General features: G+C 46.4%; 1 protein-coding gene across 1 annotated transcript in view; it reads left to right on the top strand.

The window, feature by feature from the left end:
• Nucleotides 1-14,972, top strand: part of ITGA3 (integrin subunit alpha 3) — a 162,907-nt gene that overhangs the window by 135,358 nt on the left and 12,577 nt on the right. Inside the window, exons 16-21 of the mRNA XM_030220498.1 lie at nucleotides 3,128-3,293; nucleotides 6,595-6,663; nucleotides 8,286-8,365; nucleotides 8,983-9,060; nucleotides 9,837-9,939; nucleotides 10,039-10,215. Coding sequence (XP_030076358.1) covers nucleotides 3,128-3,293; nucleotides 6,595-6,663; nucleotides 8,286-8,365; nucleotides 8,983-9,060; nucleotides 9,837-9,939; nucleotides 10,039-10,215 — 673 coding nt within the window. The remainder of the gene's footprint in view (nucleotides 1-3,127; nucleotides 3,294-6,594; nucleotides 6,664-8,285; nucleotides 8,366-8,982; nucleotides 9,061-9,836; nucleotides 9,940-10,038; nucleotides 10,216-14,972) is intronic.

Genomic DNA, 14,972 nt, shown 5'->3' with positions numbered 1-14,972 from the left:
GAGCTGAACTGGATGCCAAGAGAGAGAAGTCCCAGCTTAGTTTTCAGTTCTCTGTCTCCACCTGCTGGTTGATGGACACAACTATCCGCACAGGTTCTGGAGTATAGAGGGAAGGACTATAGTTTATGGTTTATTTAAACTTGATATACTGCCTTTAGCGAGATACATCAAAGCAGTTTTACAAAACTATAAAACTAAAGTTCAAACAAGGACACAGGAACAATATTTAGATAGGACAGAATAGACAAGAGAATGACGACCAAACATAACAAAAGACACAGACGCCATCCACCAAAGCATTAAAAAAAAAAAAAAAAGAAGATCCTGAAACTAAATTTAATTTTTAAAGACCCTACACACAACAGACAGGACTTAAAGATTTGGGTTTTAAATCCCATTATATACCATAAAATTATACTGCTTTGTCACCCACTTATCACCCATCCAGCTTTCCCTTTTTCTCACCTAACCTAACCCCAGTGGCGTACCAAGGGGGGGCGGTGGGGGCGGTCCGCCCCGGGTGCACGCCGCTGGGGGGTGCCGCGGCACGTGCCTGCTCAGAGTTCCCTGACTTCGCGCGTTCGCTGCAGCTCCCTCTGCCCTGGAACAGGTTACTTCCTGTTCCAGGTCAGAGGGAGCTGCAGCGAACGCGCGAAGTCAGGGAACTCTGAGCAGGCGTTCGCTGCGGCACCCCCCCCCAGAGGCGTGCACCCGGGGGGGGGGGTCCGCGCTGCATCGGGGGGGGGGGGGGGGCTGTTCCCGGGGGGGCGGTCGCCGCCCCAGGTGTCCGCCCCCCCCCCCCCCCCTAGGAACGCCACTGCCTAACCCAGCCTCTTCCTGTGAGACTGTCATTGGAATGCTTTTGTGTTTTACTTATTGTCAACATTTGCTCATTTCTGATCTGAAGAAGAAGGGTCACCTTTGAAAGCTAATCAAAAAAAAATGTAAACCCTGTCACACAAGTTTTTTTTTTTTTTCTGTTACATTTGTACCCCGCGCTTTCCCACTCATGGCAGGCTCTATGCAGCAGGCAATGGAGGGTTAAGTGACTTGCCCAGAGTCACAGGGAGCTGCCTGTGCCGGGAATCGAACTCAGTTCCTCAGTTCCCCAGGACCAAAGTCCACCACACTAACCACTAGGCCACTCCTCCACAAGTTGGCCACAAAACCCTGGTATTCTAGATGGGTGCCTGGCATTTTAGAATGGTGCCTAGGCAGATGCGTGCGTGAATCCAAATTAGTGCCAGTCAAGCCCAATAAACTTTAATAATTGCTAGTTAACACCCAGTCGACTAATTAGTTTATACACACATGTAGGCTCCGTGCCCATCTGTGAGGAACCTATAAAGAATCCGAGGGAATGTGTGGTCCATGTGATATAGTTTATTACGTTTCCTTGGAATGGTAATTTTCTATCCATGAACTTGCATCTGATAACTCGGGGGGTCCTTTTACTAAGCCGTGGTAAAAAGTGGCCTGCGGTAGTGTTGCGCATGTGCCGGGCCAGTTTTTACCGCATCTACAAAAAAATTTTGTGTTTTTTTTATTTTTTTTTTTAAATGGGACAGAAAAAGGGCCTGCGGTAAAAACGAAATCACTGCACGCCCAAAACCGGCCTGAGCCCTTAACACCACCCATTGATCTAGCGGTATAGGCTCACACTCGATGACGGTTGGCGCGCACCGAGTGCTGATTACCGCCGGAACCGGTGCATGTAGGAGGAAGTACATAATTCATCCAGGCATTATGGGTGCGTGCCAAATCTGAAATTACCACCAAGAGGGTGTGCTGGCCTGGCGGTACTTTCATTTTGGCGCTCGCTGCACGTGCGTAGAGCCTATCACGGCTTAGTAAAAGGGCTCCTCTCTCATTCTACCCAAATGCCCCAACCTAATCTCGCCAACTTCCACCCCCAATTCTGTTCTGACTTAAATACCAACCTCCCATCCTTCTCTTTCCATCTCTCTTTAATTTTATCCCTCCTTACCCTTTCTCCCAAATTACACTAAGCATAAAGGAATCCTGTGCCGAAGGAATGGATCCTCAGCAGCTTAGTCAAGATCGGGAGGCGGGGCTGGTGGTTGGGAGGCGGGGATAGTGCTGGGCAGACTTATAGGGTCTGTGCCAGAGCCGGTGGTGGTAGGCAGGGCTGGTGGTTGGGAGGCGAGGATAGTGCTGGGCAGACTTATACGGTCTGTGCCAGAGCCGGTGGTTGGGAGGCAGGGATAGTACTGGGCAGACTTATATGGTCTGTGCCAGAGCTGGTGGTTGGGAGGCGGGGCTGGTGGTTGGGAGGCGAGGATAGTGCTGGGCAGACTTGTACGGTCTGTGCCAGAGCCGGTGGTTGGGAGGCGGGGCTGGTGGTTGGGAGGCGAGGATAGTGCTGGGCAGACTTATACGGTCTGTGCCAGAGCCGGTGGTTGGGAGGCGGGGCTGGTGGTTGGGAGGCGAGGATAGTGCTGGGCAGACTTATACGGTCTGTGCCAGAGCCGGTGGTTGGGAGGCAGGGATAGTACTGGGCAGACTTATATGGTCTGTGCCAGAGCTGGTGGTTGGGAGGCGGGGATAGTGCTGGGCAGACTTATACGGTCTGTGCCGGGGCTGATGGTTGGGCGGCGGGGATAGTGCTGGGCAGACTTATACGGTCTGTGCCAGAGCCGGTGGTTGGGAGGCGGGGATAGTGCTGGGCAGACTTATATGGTCTGTGCCAGAGCTGGTGGTTGGGAGGCGGGGATAGTGCTGGGCAGACTTATACGGTCTGTGCCCTGAAGAGCACAGGTACAAATCAAAGTAGGGTATACACAAAAAGTAGCAAATATGAGTTATCTTGTTGAGCAGACTGGATGGACCGTGCAGGTCTTTTTCTGCCATCATCTACTATGTTACTATCCTGTCTACCCTCTTTTATCCTAGTCATATATTATCTAGCTCAACTTATCATACACTACTAAGCCCAACTTTACATTGTTTTACTACTGTTTTATTAAAATTCTATTAACTTTGTATGTCAAATTACTATGTAAGCCGCATTGAGCCTGCATTATGTGGGAAAGCGCGGGGTACAAATGTAATAATAATAATTCTATCTGTTCCAGCGGTGGGGTAATTGGCTGTGCTGTCTTTGTAGGGTGAATGGGACCCAGGTGTTACAGTACAATCCTGATGTGAAGAAACTGCATCTGCGAGTAAAGGTCACGAACATCCCCACAGCCTCCTGGAATGGGGAAGACGCACACGAGGCTCTCCTAAACATCACTGTGCCCCCCATCCTCCTCTTTTCCTCTGTCCGACCGGTAAGGTCCCTTCTCGTACCATACACTGGTTCTTGGTACTGTCCTGTTATGATACAGATTTGAGGTGCTCTCCTTTCCAGCTGTTTGTGTCAACTCTCATCTTCAGCTGTTTCTTCTCCTCTTTTGGGGTTTCCAGCTGTTTCTAAGAGCCAGAGGTGCACAGGGAGTCCACCCTGCATTTGGTTAGGCAGTAGGAATACTTACCATGATGTGTGTGTGTGGGGGGGGGGGGGGGGGGGGGTGTTACTGTTGTATTTAAACAATTATATTTAAACAAATAACCAGAAGACATTTTAAAAAAATCAACAGTCCTCCTGTTTCCTAACAGTTCAGATTTCTAGAGAAATAACGGGCTACTGTCGATTGACTTGTGTTAAACTGAGCTGTGCACCAAAGTTGCTAAATCACAAGAGGAGTGTGAAAAATTGCAAGAGGACTTTACGAGATGGGGAGACTGGGAAAGGGAAATGGGACTTGATATACTGCCTTTCTGAAGTTTTTGCAACTTAATTCAAAGCGGTTTACATATATTCAGGTACTTATTTTGTACCAGGGGCAATGGAGGGTTAAGTGACTTGCCCAGAGTCACAAGGAGCTGCAGTGGGAATCGAACTCAGTTCCCCAGGATCAAAGTCTGCTGCACTAACCCCTAGGCTACTCCTCCACTGGGCATCCAAATGGCAGATGACATTTAATGTGAGCAAGTGCAAAGTGATGCATGTGGGAAAGAGGAGCCTGAACTATAGTTACATAATGCATTTGACAAAGTACCTTATGAAAGACTCCAGAGGAAATTGGAGAGTCATGGGATAGGAGGAAGTGTCCTATTGTGGATTAAAAACTGGTTAAAAGATAGAAAACAGAGAGTAGGGTTAAATGGTTATTATTCTCAATGGAGAAGGGTAGTTAGTGGGGTTCACCAGGGGTCTGTGCTGGGACCGCTGCTTTTTAACATATTTATAAATGATTTAGAGATGGACATAACTAGTGAGGTAATTAAATTTGCTGACGACACAAAGTTATTCAAAGTTGTTAAATCATGAGAGGACTGTGAAAAATTACAAGAGGACCTTACGAGACTGGGAGACTGGGCGTCTAAATGGCAGATGACGTTTAATGTGAGCAAGTGCAAAGTGATGCATGTGAGAAAGAGGAACCCGAATTATAGCTACGTCATGCAAAGTTCCACATTAGGAGTCACGGACCAAGAAAGGGATCATAGGTGTTGTCGTTGATGATATGTTGAAACCTTCTGCTCAGTGTGCTGCTGTGGCTAAGAAAGCAAATAGAATGTTAGGTATTTTAGGAAAGGAATGGAAAACAAAAATGAGGACGTTATAATGCCTTTGCGACCGCACCTCGAATATTGTGTTCAATTCTGGTTGCCGCATCTCAAAAAAGATATAGTGGAATTAGAAAAGGTGCAGTGAAGGGCGACGAAAATGATAGCGGGGATGGGACGACTTCCCTATGAAGAAAGGCTAAAGCGGCTAGGGCTCTTCAGCTTGGAGAAAAGACAGCTGAGGGGAGATATGATAGAGGTCTATAAAATAATGAGTGGAGTGGAACGGGTAGATGTGAATCGCTTGCTTACTCTTTCCAAAAATACTAGGACTAGGGGGCACATAATAAAGCTACAAAGTAGTAAATTTAAAAGAAATCAGAGAAAATATTTCTTCACTCAATGTGTAAATAAACTCTGGAATTCGTTACCAGAGAATGTTTCAAAAGCAGATAGTTTAGCAAGGTTTTAAAAAGGTGTGGATAATTTCCTAAAAGAAAAATCCATAAACAATTATTAAGGTGAACTTGGGAGAATCCACTGCTTATTCCTGGGATAAGTGGCATAAAATGTCTTATTGTTTTGGGATATTTATTGGCCACTTGGAAATAGGATACTGGGTTTGATGGACCTTCAGTCTTGTCCGAGCATGGCATTGCTAATGTTCTTATGTACTTATGTTCTAAGCCTCAGTACAATAACTTCATGGGTTTTGTGGAGGGCAGCAGATAAGTTTTAGGCTCCTCTATCCACCCTCTCAAGCATCATAATTGAAAATAAGGAAGGTTTGAATAACTGCCTTGTTCTGCTGTTTTCTTGGACAATCATGCTTTGTATTGTAACGTAACATATGTGTTTGCCTGGTGTAACACCATTTGCTGTGAGGAGCAACAGATTCGAGGGCCGATGCACAGAAGTCCTCGTTAAAAACCCGTTGCTTTTAGATCCCCAGTAAAAGTTACCGAGTTTGAACTATAGCCCGATGCTCAAAGGAAATCGCATGCAAATGAACTGCTCACAATTACAGCAAGAAGCTCAGAAGAACAAGGCATAGAATAGTCACCCGTTAAGCCATGCATGCGTAGGACATTCATTCATTAAACGTCAATGCTGTGTGCATGCCCTGGACAGCATGTGCTATATATATATATAGCCGAGATTGGATAACAGAGCCAGTAGTGGGAGGCGGGGCTGGTGGTTGGGAGGCGGGGATAGTGCTGGGCAGACTTATACGGTCTGTGCCCTGAAAAAGACAGGTACAAATCAAGGTAAGGTATACACAAAAAAGTGGCACATTTCTTGGGCAGACTGGATGGACCGTGCAGGTCTTTTTCTGCTGTCATCTACTAATGCGCCTCCACAGCGTTCCACTGCTACACACAGGTTTCATACACACACATATAAGCAATAACCACCTGAGGCGTGAAAGTTTCTTTTGTGGGATTCCAGGCCAACTTTCACGTCTTGGGGGGGGGGGTCATTGGTTATATGTGCATGTATGAAAGCTGTCAGTGCCGTGGGCATGCGTCTACAGTGTGCTTTTTTGTTCCAAGACTACTTCACAGTGCTGTTACGTTCGAAACACACACAAATGCAAATACTGTTTAAATATGACAGCAGACTGCTCCACCGAGAAGCCACAGTCATGTACGACAACTCCGGACCTCCTGTAAAAATTTCCTTGTTAAAGGTATTCGCTCCTTTCTGTGTATCATTCGGAATGCTTATTTTAATATATATCAGCTCGTTGTAATATATTTGCATACAGTTCTCGTTAGCTGCTACCACAAATGGTAAAAACTACGCAGAACCCCTTTGTGCATTACTCGCCGAATAGTGTGTACGCTAAACTAGATTGAACCAGTCAAAATAGGATGTTCCTAGCACAGTAAGCTTTGTGCATCGGGTCCTCAGTGACATTATTGCTGTGTTCCTAGAGATGAAGGATAATGAAGGAGTCTTGAATTTCAGGAGTCATATAATAACTGATCCCTCTTTCCTATTCCTTCCTGCCTCTAGACTGGAGCTTGTACCTTTGATGGGACAGTACTCTGTGAGCTGGGGAACCCATTCAGGAAAAATGAGACAGTGAGTATCCTTCCGTTCCGGCAAATCAGGACGATCCAAAAATGCCACAATACAGGCAAACAATGTGGAAGGAGAAAAAGGTCTCAGTGCCTCAGAACAATTTGCATGCGATTCCTCAGTGCTAGTGTTCTTTCCCACATTTGCATGGAGGCAGGTAATAGGCTTGTTTAATAACAGGACTACAAGTCCCTGTAGTCTTGTAGTTCTCCTGTAATAGGCTGTTTCAGAGCACATGTCCAGCTTCCTGTGACTTATGAGGCTCTTTTTATTGGCTTGCCTTGTTCTTTAAGCATGCTGGGCAAGTTGGCCCCCTCTTTCTCCATCAGGTCTGTAAACTTAGTCTGCAGTATATTTCCTCTGTGAATTGAAGCTGCCTATGCCGTATTTTTGCTGCACGATCCCTTCAAGCCCTTGTGATTCCATCAAGATTTCATCAGCGTAAAAATATAAACAGCGTTACTATTCGGCATGATGCTAAAACCTCCCAGCTTCTCTTGTATGGAGAGAGAGATGATTGAGAACACATTCCTAGTTTGCAAGGCAAAAACTCTTGCCCAGCCGGGAGCATAACCAGCCCTCCAATTTGGGGGGGGGGGGGGGGGTACCCAGGGGTGCACTTGCCCACCCTCCTGCCAAACATACCTTTGCTGGCGGGGAAATAAATATAGTTCCCCTCTTCCTTAAGTAGAAATGGGTACGTGCCTTCAGCCGCCAACTTCTTGTGCATGAAGGTACGCATCGAGTTCTGCCTTAAGGAAGCAGCACAAGGAGGAGGGGAGCCTTGGCACTGTATTTATTTGGCTAGCGGAGCTTCAGCATCACTGTCAGCAAAGATAAAAGGGTGCTGCAGTTCTGGCTGGGGCCCAGGCCCCCTAGGTGCCCCCCACCACTTGAGTCTAGCACATTTGAACTGTAAGTTCGTTAACAGTAATTAAGCAAGGAAAAATAAGATTTTTGCTTCAACAGTTCCGAGTCTTCTCATAGCGATGTTCTATACTCTGGTTTAAACTGACCATCAAGCATGTTATGGGATCACTTGTGAGGACATTCCAGCTGGAGCTCAACTGCATCAATCCTAGATCTAAAAAAACACAAAAAACCTTGCTTTTTCTCTTTTACCAGTCTTTTAATTCAAATAAAGTATACTTAGCTTCAGCACGCTGTACACGATCCTTGTTTCGGTATTCCTACTTCAAGGGGGACTTTCTGAAGCTCATGGTGCCGCTCCTTTTGAACAAATGCCATGTCTTTGTGAAACGCAGGAACACTGAAACAAGAACCTTGTCAGGGATCTTGAACAGCATTCTGAAGTTAAGTGTACTTTGTTTGGATTAAAACACTGGTAATGGAGAAGAAGCAAGGAGCTTTTTTTAGATTTATAATTGATTCTTCTGATTTGTAGCACTGAGGAATCGCGTGCTCTGAGGCACTGAGGTGTTTTTTTTCTCCCTGCACTGTTTCTGCCTGTATTGTGTTTCTGTTTGAGGTGAAAGGATTTGGTCATCTTACGGACTTCAGCGTTAACTACAATTTTGTAAAAGCTATTTTGAGGGATAAGGGTTGTAAATCATGGCCTCCATAATGTGGTGTGTGGCATTTCTCCCCATCTCTGCTCTCTCTAGAAAGTGCTGGTCTTGACCTTTGAGGCATCTGGGATCTCCCTGCACACCAGAGGTGTGACGACAATGCTTCAGCTTTCCACGTGAGTCCCACTCGCTGCCCTTTGCTGCTGCCATGGAAGAGCAGCGCTGTGCCTTTGATCCCTGTTGACTGCATACTGGCGCTCGCTTCGGTGACCTGATTCTCGGTGCAGTTTTATTTTTTGGTCACTGGTATTGGGGAGTGGCCGTTTTCCGTGACTCTTCTCCCAGTGGCTTTGTGGCTAGAACTGTCCATCCAGTTTCCCAGTGTCCGTTTCAAACGGGTCTAGAAGGATGGGTCACGTATACATGTTTTCAGCCGCTGAAGCGCTAATATTGATTGAATTCTGTCATTTGCTCTCCAGGTCTTTCTGCTACTGTATTTTACAGGCTGCCTCCCACATATCTTCTCTCATGTTTACTGATGAGCTGTTTTATCTGCTCTAATGTTCACTCTCTTCTGTGCTCACGTGCCCCTTCTTGAGACACTTTCTCACACACAAGCTTGCTCGCTCGCTTGCATGCCTACCTCCTCTTTTTGCATGTGTTCTTACGTGCTTTCATTTTCTCAGTCTCGCACCATCTTGTGTGCTCGCACCTGCCCTCTGTGCAAGGTGTTCTGCACACTTGTGTGCTCCATTGACACTTCTTCACAGCTGTGCTTGTATCTGTTCGGCAGGCTGAGTACTCAGGATGACCTGGAACCTGAGGTGGCAGAACTACTTGTGGACTACACTGTACAAACTTCTTTATCTATGTGAGTATTCTTTCGTTTCTGCTCAGAGATCCCAGGCGAGGCTGCCGAGAAACTGAGCCAGGGCAAGGCTGCCACCCCCCCCCCCCCCCAGGATCACCCCTACCCCTCAATCGCTACTTTTGTCGCCTCCCTCTCCTGCTCCCAGGCCGCCAGCACCGCAGTTCCCACCTACCCACCCTCTGCTCCCTTCTGTCTGCCATCCGACCCCCTTTATTTAAATTAAAAAAAAAATCTCTAAAGCAGCAGATCGCCTCGGCCTTCCCTCACTGTGTCCCGACTCCCGCCCTCGCGGAAATTGGAAGTTACATCAGAGGCAGGAGGGCAGGAGTCGGGACACAGTGAGGGAAGGCCCGCCCGAGGTGATCTACCGCTTTCGCAGAGAAGGTGCTGCGCTGCTGTTTTAGAGAGATTTTTTTTAATGCAGGGGTCGGACGACAAACAGAAGGGAGCTGAGGGTTGCCAGGTGGAGACTGCGGCGCCAGCAGCCTGGGAGCAGGACAGGGCAAGAGACTCTGGCGGCCCTGATCCCAGGCACAGTGTTGAGACAGGATAGGAAATCAGTATTATGTGTGCTGGATGTAAAAATGTGTGGATCCAGTTGGAAGAGTGAATACTGATAATGAAACACTGCAGTGAAGGGCGGTGGTGTGAGTGAAGTCTGGGAGAGGGTGAATCCTGGCACACTGCAGTAATGACTGTGGCATGAGTGGAAATTGGGAGAGTGTCAGTTACTCTGCCTGTTTTTCCTAATGTTGAGTTTTTTTTGCTTTGAGCAGTAAAACCTCGTGGCTGTCGACTCATTTCAGTGGGACGGTGATGGGAGAATCTGCCATGAAGACAGTGTCAGATATTGGGAGCCCTGTGGAGTTTGTTTTCATGGTAAGGGTAGACGGAAGAAAGGCGATCCCATCTGCTCCGGATGTGGGTCCCAGGCACATGGCATGGTAACCCATGGTCCGCTTTCCCATCTTTTTCTAGGTGGAAAACAATGGGGATCCCTTGGAGATGGTGGGGATTCTAGTCCTGGAATTCACCTGGCCATATGAAGTAGCGAATGGCAAGTGGCTTCTCTATCTGACTGAGATTGTGGTTGACACGGATGTAAGAGAACTCTGTGTCCCACCTGGAGACGTCGTCAACGAGTTAAACTTAACGGTGAGTGGTGCTTCTTGGTCTCTCCCAGTATCTGCTGGATGATTCATGTTTGGTATGTCCAGTGCTGAGCTTCCTTTTGAACCTAACGGTGGAGGATTTAGCCTGGCCGAGTTGGTCAAAGTTGAATTGTCTTTGAACTTCACCCAAACCAAAGTCAGTGAGTCATTTCTTCCTTGGCGTGGATGTGAAATTTCTCTTCATTTTCATGTGATGCTGTTGGGCATGTTGGTGAATCTACCTGCTTCCCAGGGCCAGTGTTCGGCACCATAGGCAAAGCTTTAGCCCTGCACCCTCATCCCCCAGTTATCTTTCAGGCATTTAATCTCCCTCTCCTCCTTTCAAGGTACTGATAATTAAATATTTGAAGATGGTTATTTGCTGATGGTTGTTTGAGTTGTTGGGATTGATCATTTTGGTGACGAAAATGATATCAGGATTGTACCAGGAGACATATGAGAAGAGACTTGAAGACCTGAATATGTATATTGTGGCGAGGGTTTCTGTGCCTGTGAACTGTATTGTTTTGCTGCTGATATGTGTTTTTCCTGGTTAGCCAGCAGATGGCGATTGTAGTTTTAAAAGCTGTACCAGAAGTGACAGGGTTTTTTTTCCTTTTCCTGCCTAACTATGAGGTAATTTATCAGTCTCAGTTTGGAAGAAGAGAGAGGTGTGGTAGCTGTGTTAGTCCACTTTTAGAGGTAATCAATAGAAATCAAACAAAATAAAACATGGAAAAGAAAATAAGATGATACCTTTTTTTTATTGGACATAACTTAATACATTTCTTGATTTCTTGACATCTGCAAATTTAATTACCTCACTAGTTACTTCCATCTCTAGGTCATTTATAAATATGTTAAAAAGCAGCGGTCCCAGCACCGACCCCTGAGGGACCCCACTAACTACCCTTCTCCATCGAGAATACTGACCATTCAACCCTACTCTTTGCTTCCTATCTTTCAACCAGTTCTTAATCCATAGTAATACCCTACCTCTGATCCTATGACTCTCCAGTTTCCTCAGGAGTCTTTCATGAGGCACTTTGTCAAACGCCTTTTGAAAATCCAGATACACAGTATCCACCAGCTCCCCATTGTCCACATGTTTGTTCACCTCCTCAAAAAAATGCAATAGATTGGTGAGGCAAGACTTCCTTTCACTAAATCCGTGCTGACTTTGTCTCATCCGCCCATGTTTTTGTACGTTCTCTGTAATTTTATTCTTGATAATAGCCTCTACTATTTTGCCCGGTACCGACGTCAGACTCACCGGTCTATAATTTCCCGGATCTCCTCTGGAACCCTTTTTAAAAATCGGCGTAACATTGGCTACCCTCCAGTCTTCCGGTACCACACTCTATTTTAGGGATAGATTGCATATTACTACTACTACTTGACATTTCTAAAACGCTACTAGGGTTAGGCAGCGCTGTACAATTTAACATAGAAGGACAGTCCCTGCTCAAAGAGCTTACAGTCTAAAGGACAAGTGAACAGTCAGTCAAGTAGGGGCAGACAGATTGGGGCAGTATAGATTTCCTGAAGGGTATAAAGGTTAGGTGCCGAAAGCAACATTGACGAGGTGGGCTTTGAGCAAGGATCTGAAGATGGGTAGGGAGGGGGCCCGGCGTAAGGGCTCAGGAAGTTTATTCCAAGCATAGGGTGAGGCGAGGCAGAATGGGCGGAGCCTGGAGTTGGCGGTGGTGGAGAAGGGTACAGAGAGGAGGGATTTGTCCTGTGAGCGGAGGCTCTACAAGTTCATTTTTTCAGTTCTATTAATACTCTGGGATGAATACCATCAGGTCCTGGCGATTTACTACTCTTCAGTTTGCAGAACTGACCCATTACATCCTCCAAGTTTACAGAGAATTCGTTTAGTTTCTCCGACTCGCCTGCTTCAAATATGCTTTCTGGCACGGGTGTCCCTCCCAAATCCTTCTCAGTGAAGACCGAAGCAAAGAATTCATTTAATTTCTCCGCTACGGCTCGGTCTTCCCTGATCGCCCCTTTAACACCATTTTCGTCCAACGGCCCAACCGATTCTTTAGCCGGCTTCTTGCTTTTAATGTATCTAAAAAAAAGTTTTACTATGTATTTTTGCTTCTAACGCTAACTTTTTCTCAAAGTCTTTTTTTTGCCCTCCTTATCTCCGCTTTGCATTTGGCTTGGCATTACTTATGTTTTATCTTGTTACCTTCAGTCGGTTCTCTTCTTCTCTTTCTGAATGATTGTTTTTTGGTTCTAATGACTTCCTTTACCTTACTATTTAGCCACTCCGGCTGACGTTTGGTCCTTTTTCTAATACGCGGAATATATTTGTCCTGTATCTCCAGGATGGTGTTTTTAAACAGCATCCACGCCTGGTGCAAGTTTTTTTACCCCGCGAGTTGCACCTTTCAGTCTTTTTTTCACCGTTCTTCTCATTTTGTCGTAATCACCTTTTCTAAAGTTAAATGCTAGTGTATTTGATTTTCTGAGTTCACTTACTTCAATGCCAATATCAAAACTGATCATATTATGATCACTGTTATCAAGCGGCCCTCGCACCGTTACCCTCCCCGCACCAGATCATGAGCTCCAGTAATGACAAAGTCTAGTATTTTTCCTTCTCTTCTCGGCTCCTGAACCAGCTGTTCCATGAAGCTGTCCTTGATTTCATCAAGAAATAGTAACATAGTAACATAGTAGATGACGGCAGAAAAAGACCTGCACGGTCCATCCAGTCTGCCCAAGATAAACTCATGTGTATACCTTACCTTGATTTGTACCTGTCTTTCTCAGGGCACAGACCGTATAAGTCTGCCCAGCAGTTTTTCCTGCCTCCCAACCACCTGTCCCGCCTTCCATCACCGGCTCTGGCACAGACCGTATAAGTCTGCCCTCCCCTATCCTCGCCTCCCAACCACCAACCCCTCTTCCCCCCACCTGCTCTGCCACCCAATTGTAGCTAAGCTTCTGAGGATCCATTCCTTCTGCACAGGATTCCTTTATACACATCCCACGCATGTTTGAATTCCCTTACCGTTTCCATCGCCACCACCTCCCGTGGGAGGGCATTCCAAGCATCCACCACCCTCTCCGTGAAAAAATACTTCCTGACATCTTTCCTGAGTCTGCCCCCCTTCAATCTCATTTCATGTCCTCTCGTTCTACCACCTTCCCATCTCCGGAAAAGATTCGTTTGTGGATTAATACCTTTCAAATATTTGAATGTCTGTATCATATCACCCCTGTTCCTCCTTTCCTCCAGGGTATACATGTTCAGGTCAGCAAGTCTCTCTTCATACGTTTTGGAACGCAAATCCCATACCATCCTCGTAGCTTTTCTTTGCACCGCTTCCATTTTTTTGACATCCTTCGCAAGGTACGGCCTCCAAAACTGAACACAGTACTCCAGGTGGGGCCTCACCAACGTCTTATACAGGGGCATTAAAACCTCCCTTCTTCTGCTGGTCACACCTCTCCCTATACAGCCTAGCAATCTTCTAGCTACGGCCACCGCCTTGTCACACTGTTTCGTCGCCTTCAGGTCCTCGGATACTATCACCCCAAGATCCCTCTCCCCGTCCGTGCCAATCAGACTCTCCCCGCCTAACACATACGTCTCCCTTGGATTTCTATTCCCTAAGTGCATCACTTTGCATTTCTTCGCATTGAATTTTAATTGCCAAACATTAGACCATTCTTCTAGCTTCTTCAGATATTTTTTCATGTTTTCCACTCCCTCCGGGGTGTCCACTCTGTTGCAAATCTTGGTGTCATCCGCAAAAAGGCAAACTTTACCTCGTAACCCTTCGGCACTGTCACTCACAAATATATTGAACAGAATCGGCCCCAGCACCGATCCCTGAGGCACTCCACTACTCACCTTTCCCTCCTCCGAGCAAACTCCATTCACCACCACCCTCTGGCGTCTGCCCGTCAACCAGTTCCTAATCCAGTTCACCACTTCGGGTCCTATCTTCAGCCCATCTAGTTTATTCAAGAGCCTCCTGTGGGGAACCGTGTCGAAAGCTTTGCTGAAATCTAAATAGATTACGTCCATAGCACGTCCTTGATTTAATTCTCCCGTCACCCAGTCAAAGAATTCAATGAGATTCGTTTGGCACGATTTCCCTTTGGTGAAACCATGTTGTCTCGGATCTTGCAACTTATTTGCTTCCAGGAAATTCACTATCCTTTCCTTCAGCATCGCTTCCATTACTTTACCAATAACCGAAGTGAGGCTTACCGGCCTGTAGTTTCCAGCCTCTTCCCTATCACCACTTTTGTGAAGAGGGACCACCTCCGCCGTTCTCCAGTCCCTCGGAACCTCTCCCGTCTCCAAGGATTTATTAAACAAATCTTTAAGAGGACCCGCCAGAACCTCTCTGAGCTTCCTCAATATCCTGGGGTGGATCCCGTCCGGTCCCATGGCTTTGTCCACCTTTAGCTTTCCAAGTTGTTGATAAACACTCTCTTCCGTGAACGGTGCTCTATCCACTCCATTCTCAGGTGTACTTTTGCCAGTCCCTAGCGGTCCTTCTCCAGGATTTTCTTCTGTGAAAACAGAGCAAAAGTATCTATTTAGTAAATTGGCTTTTTCGTCATCATTTTCTACATAGCGTTTTGTTGTATCTTTTAGTCACACAATTCCGTTTTTAGTCCTTCTTCTTTCACTAATATACCTGAAGAAGTTTTTGTCTCCCCTTCTTACATTTCTAGCCATTTGTTCTTCCGCTTGCGTCTTCGCCAGACGTACCTCTCTCTTGGCTTCTT

This window comes from Microcaecilia unicolor, chromosome 12 (assembly GCF_901765095.1).
Source record: "Microcaecilia unicolor chromosome 12, aMicUni1.1, whole genome shotgun sequence".
NCBI classification, from domain to species: Eukaryota; Metazoa; Chordata; class Amphibia; order Gymnophiona; family Siphonopidae; genus Microcaecilia; species Microcaecilia unicolor.
The sequence above is the reverse complement of the archived record's forward strand: the minus strand, read 5'-3'. Positions and strand labels throughout refer to the sequence as shown.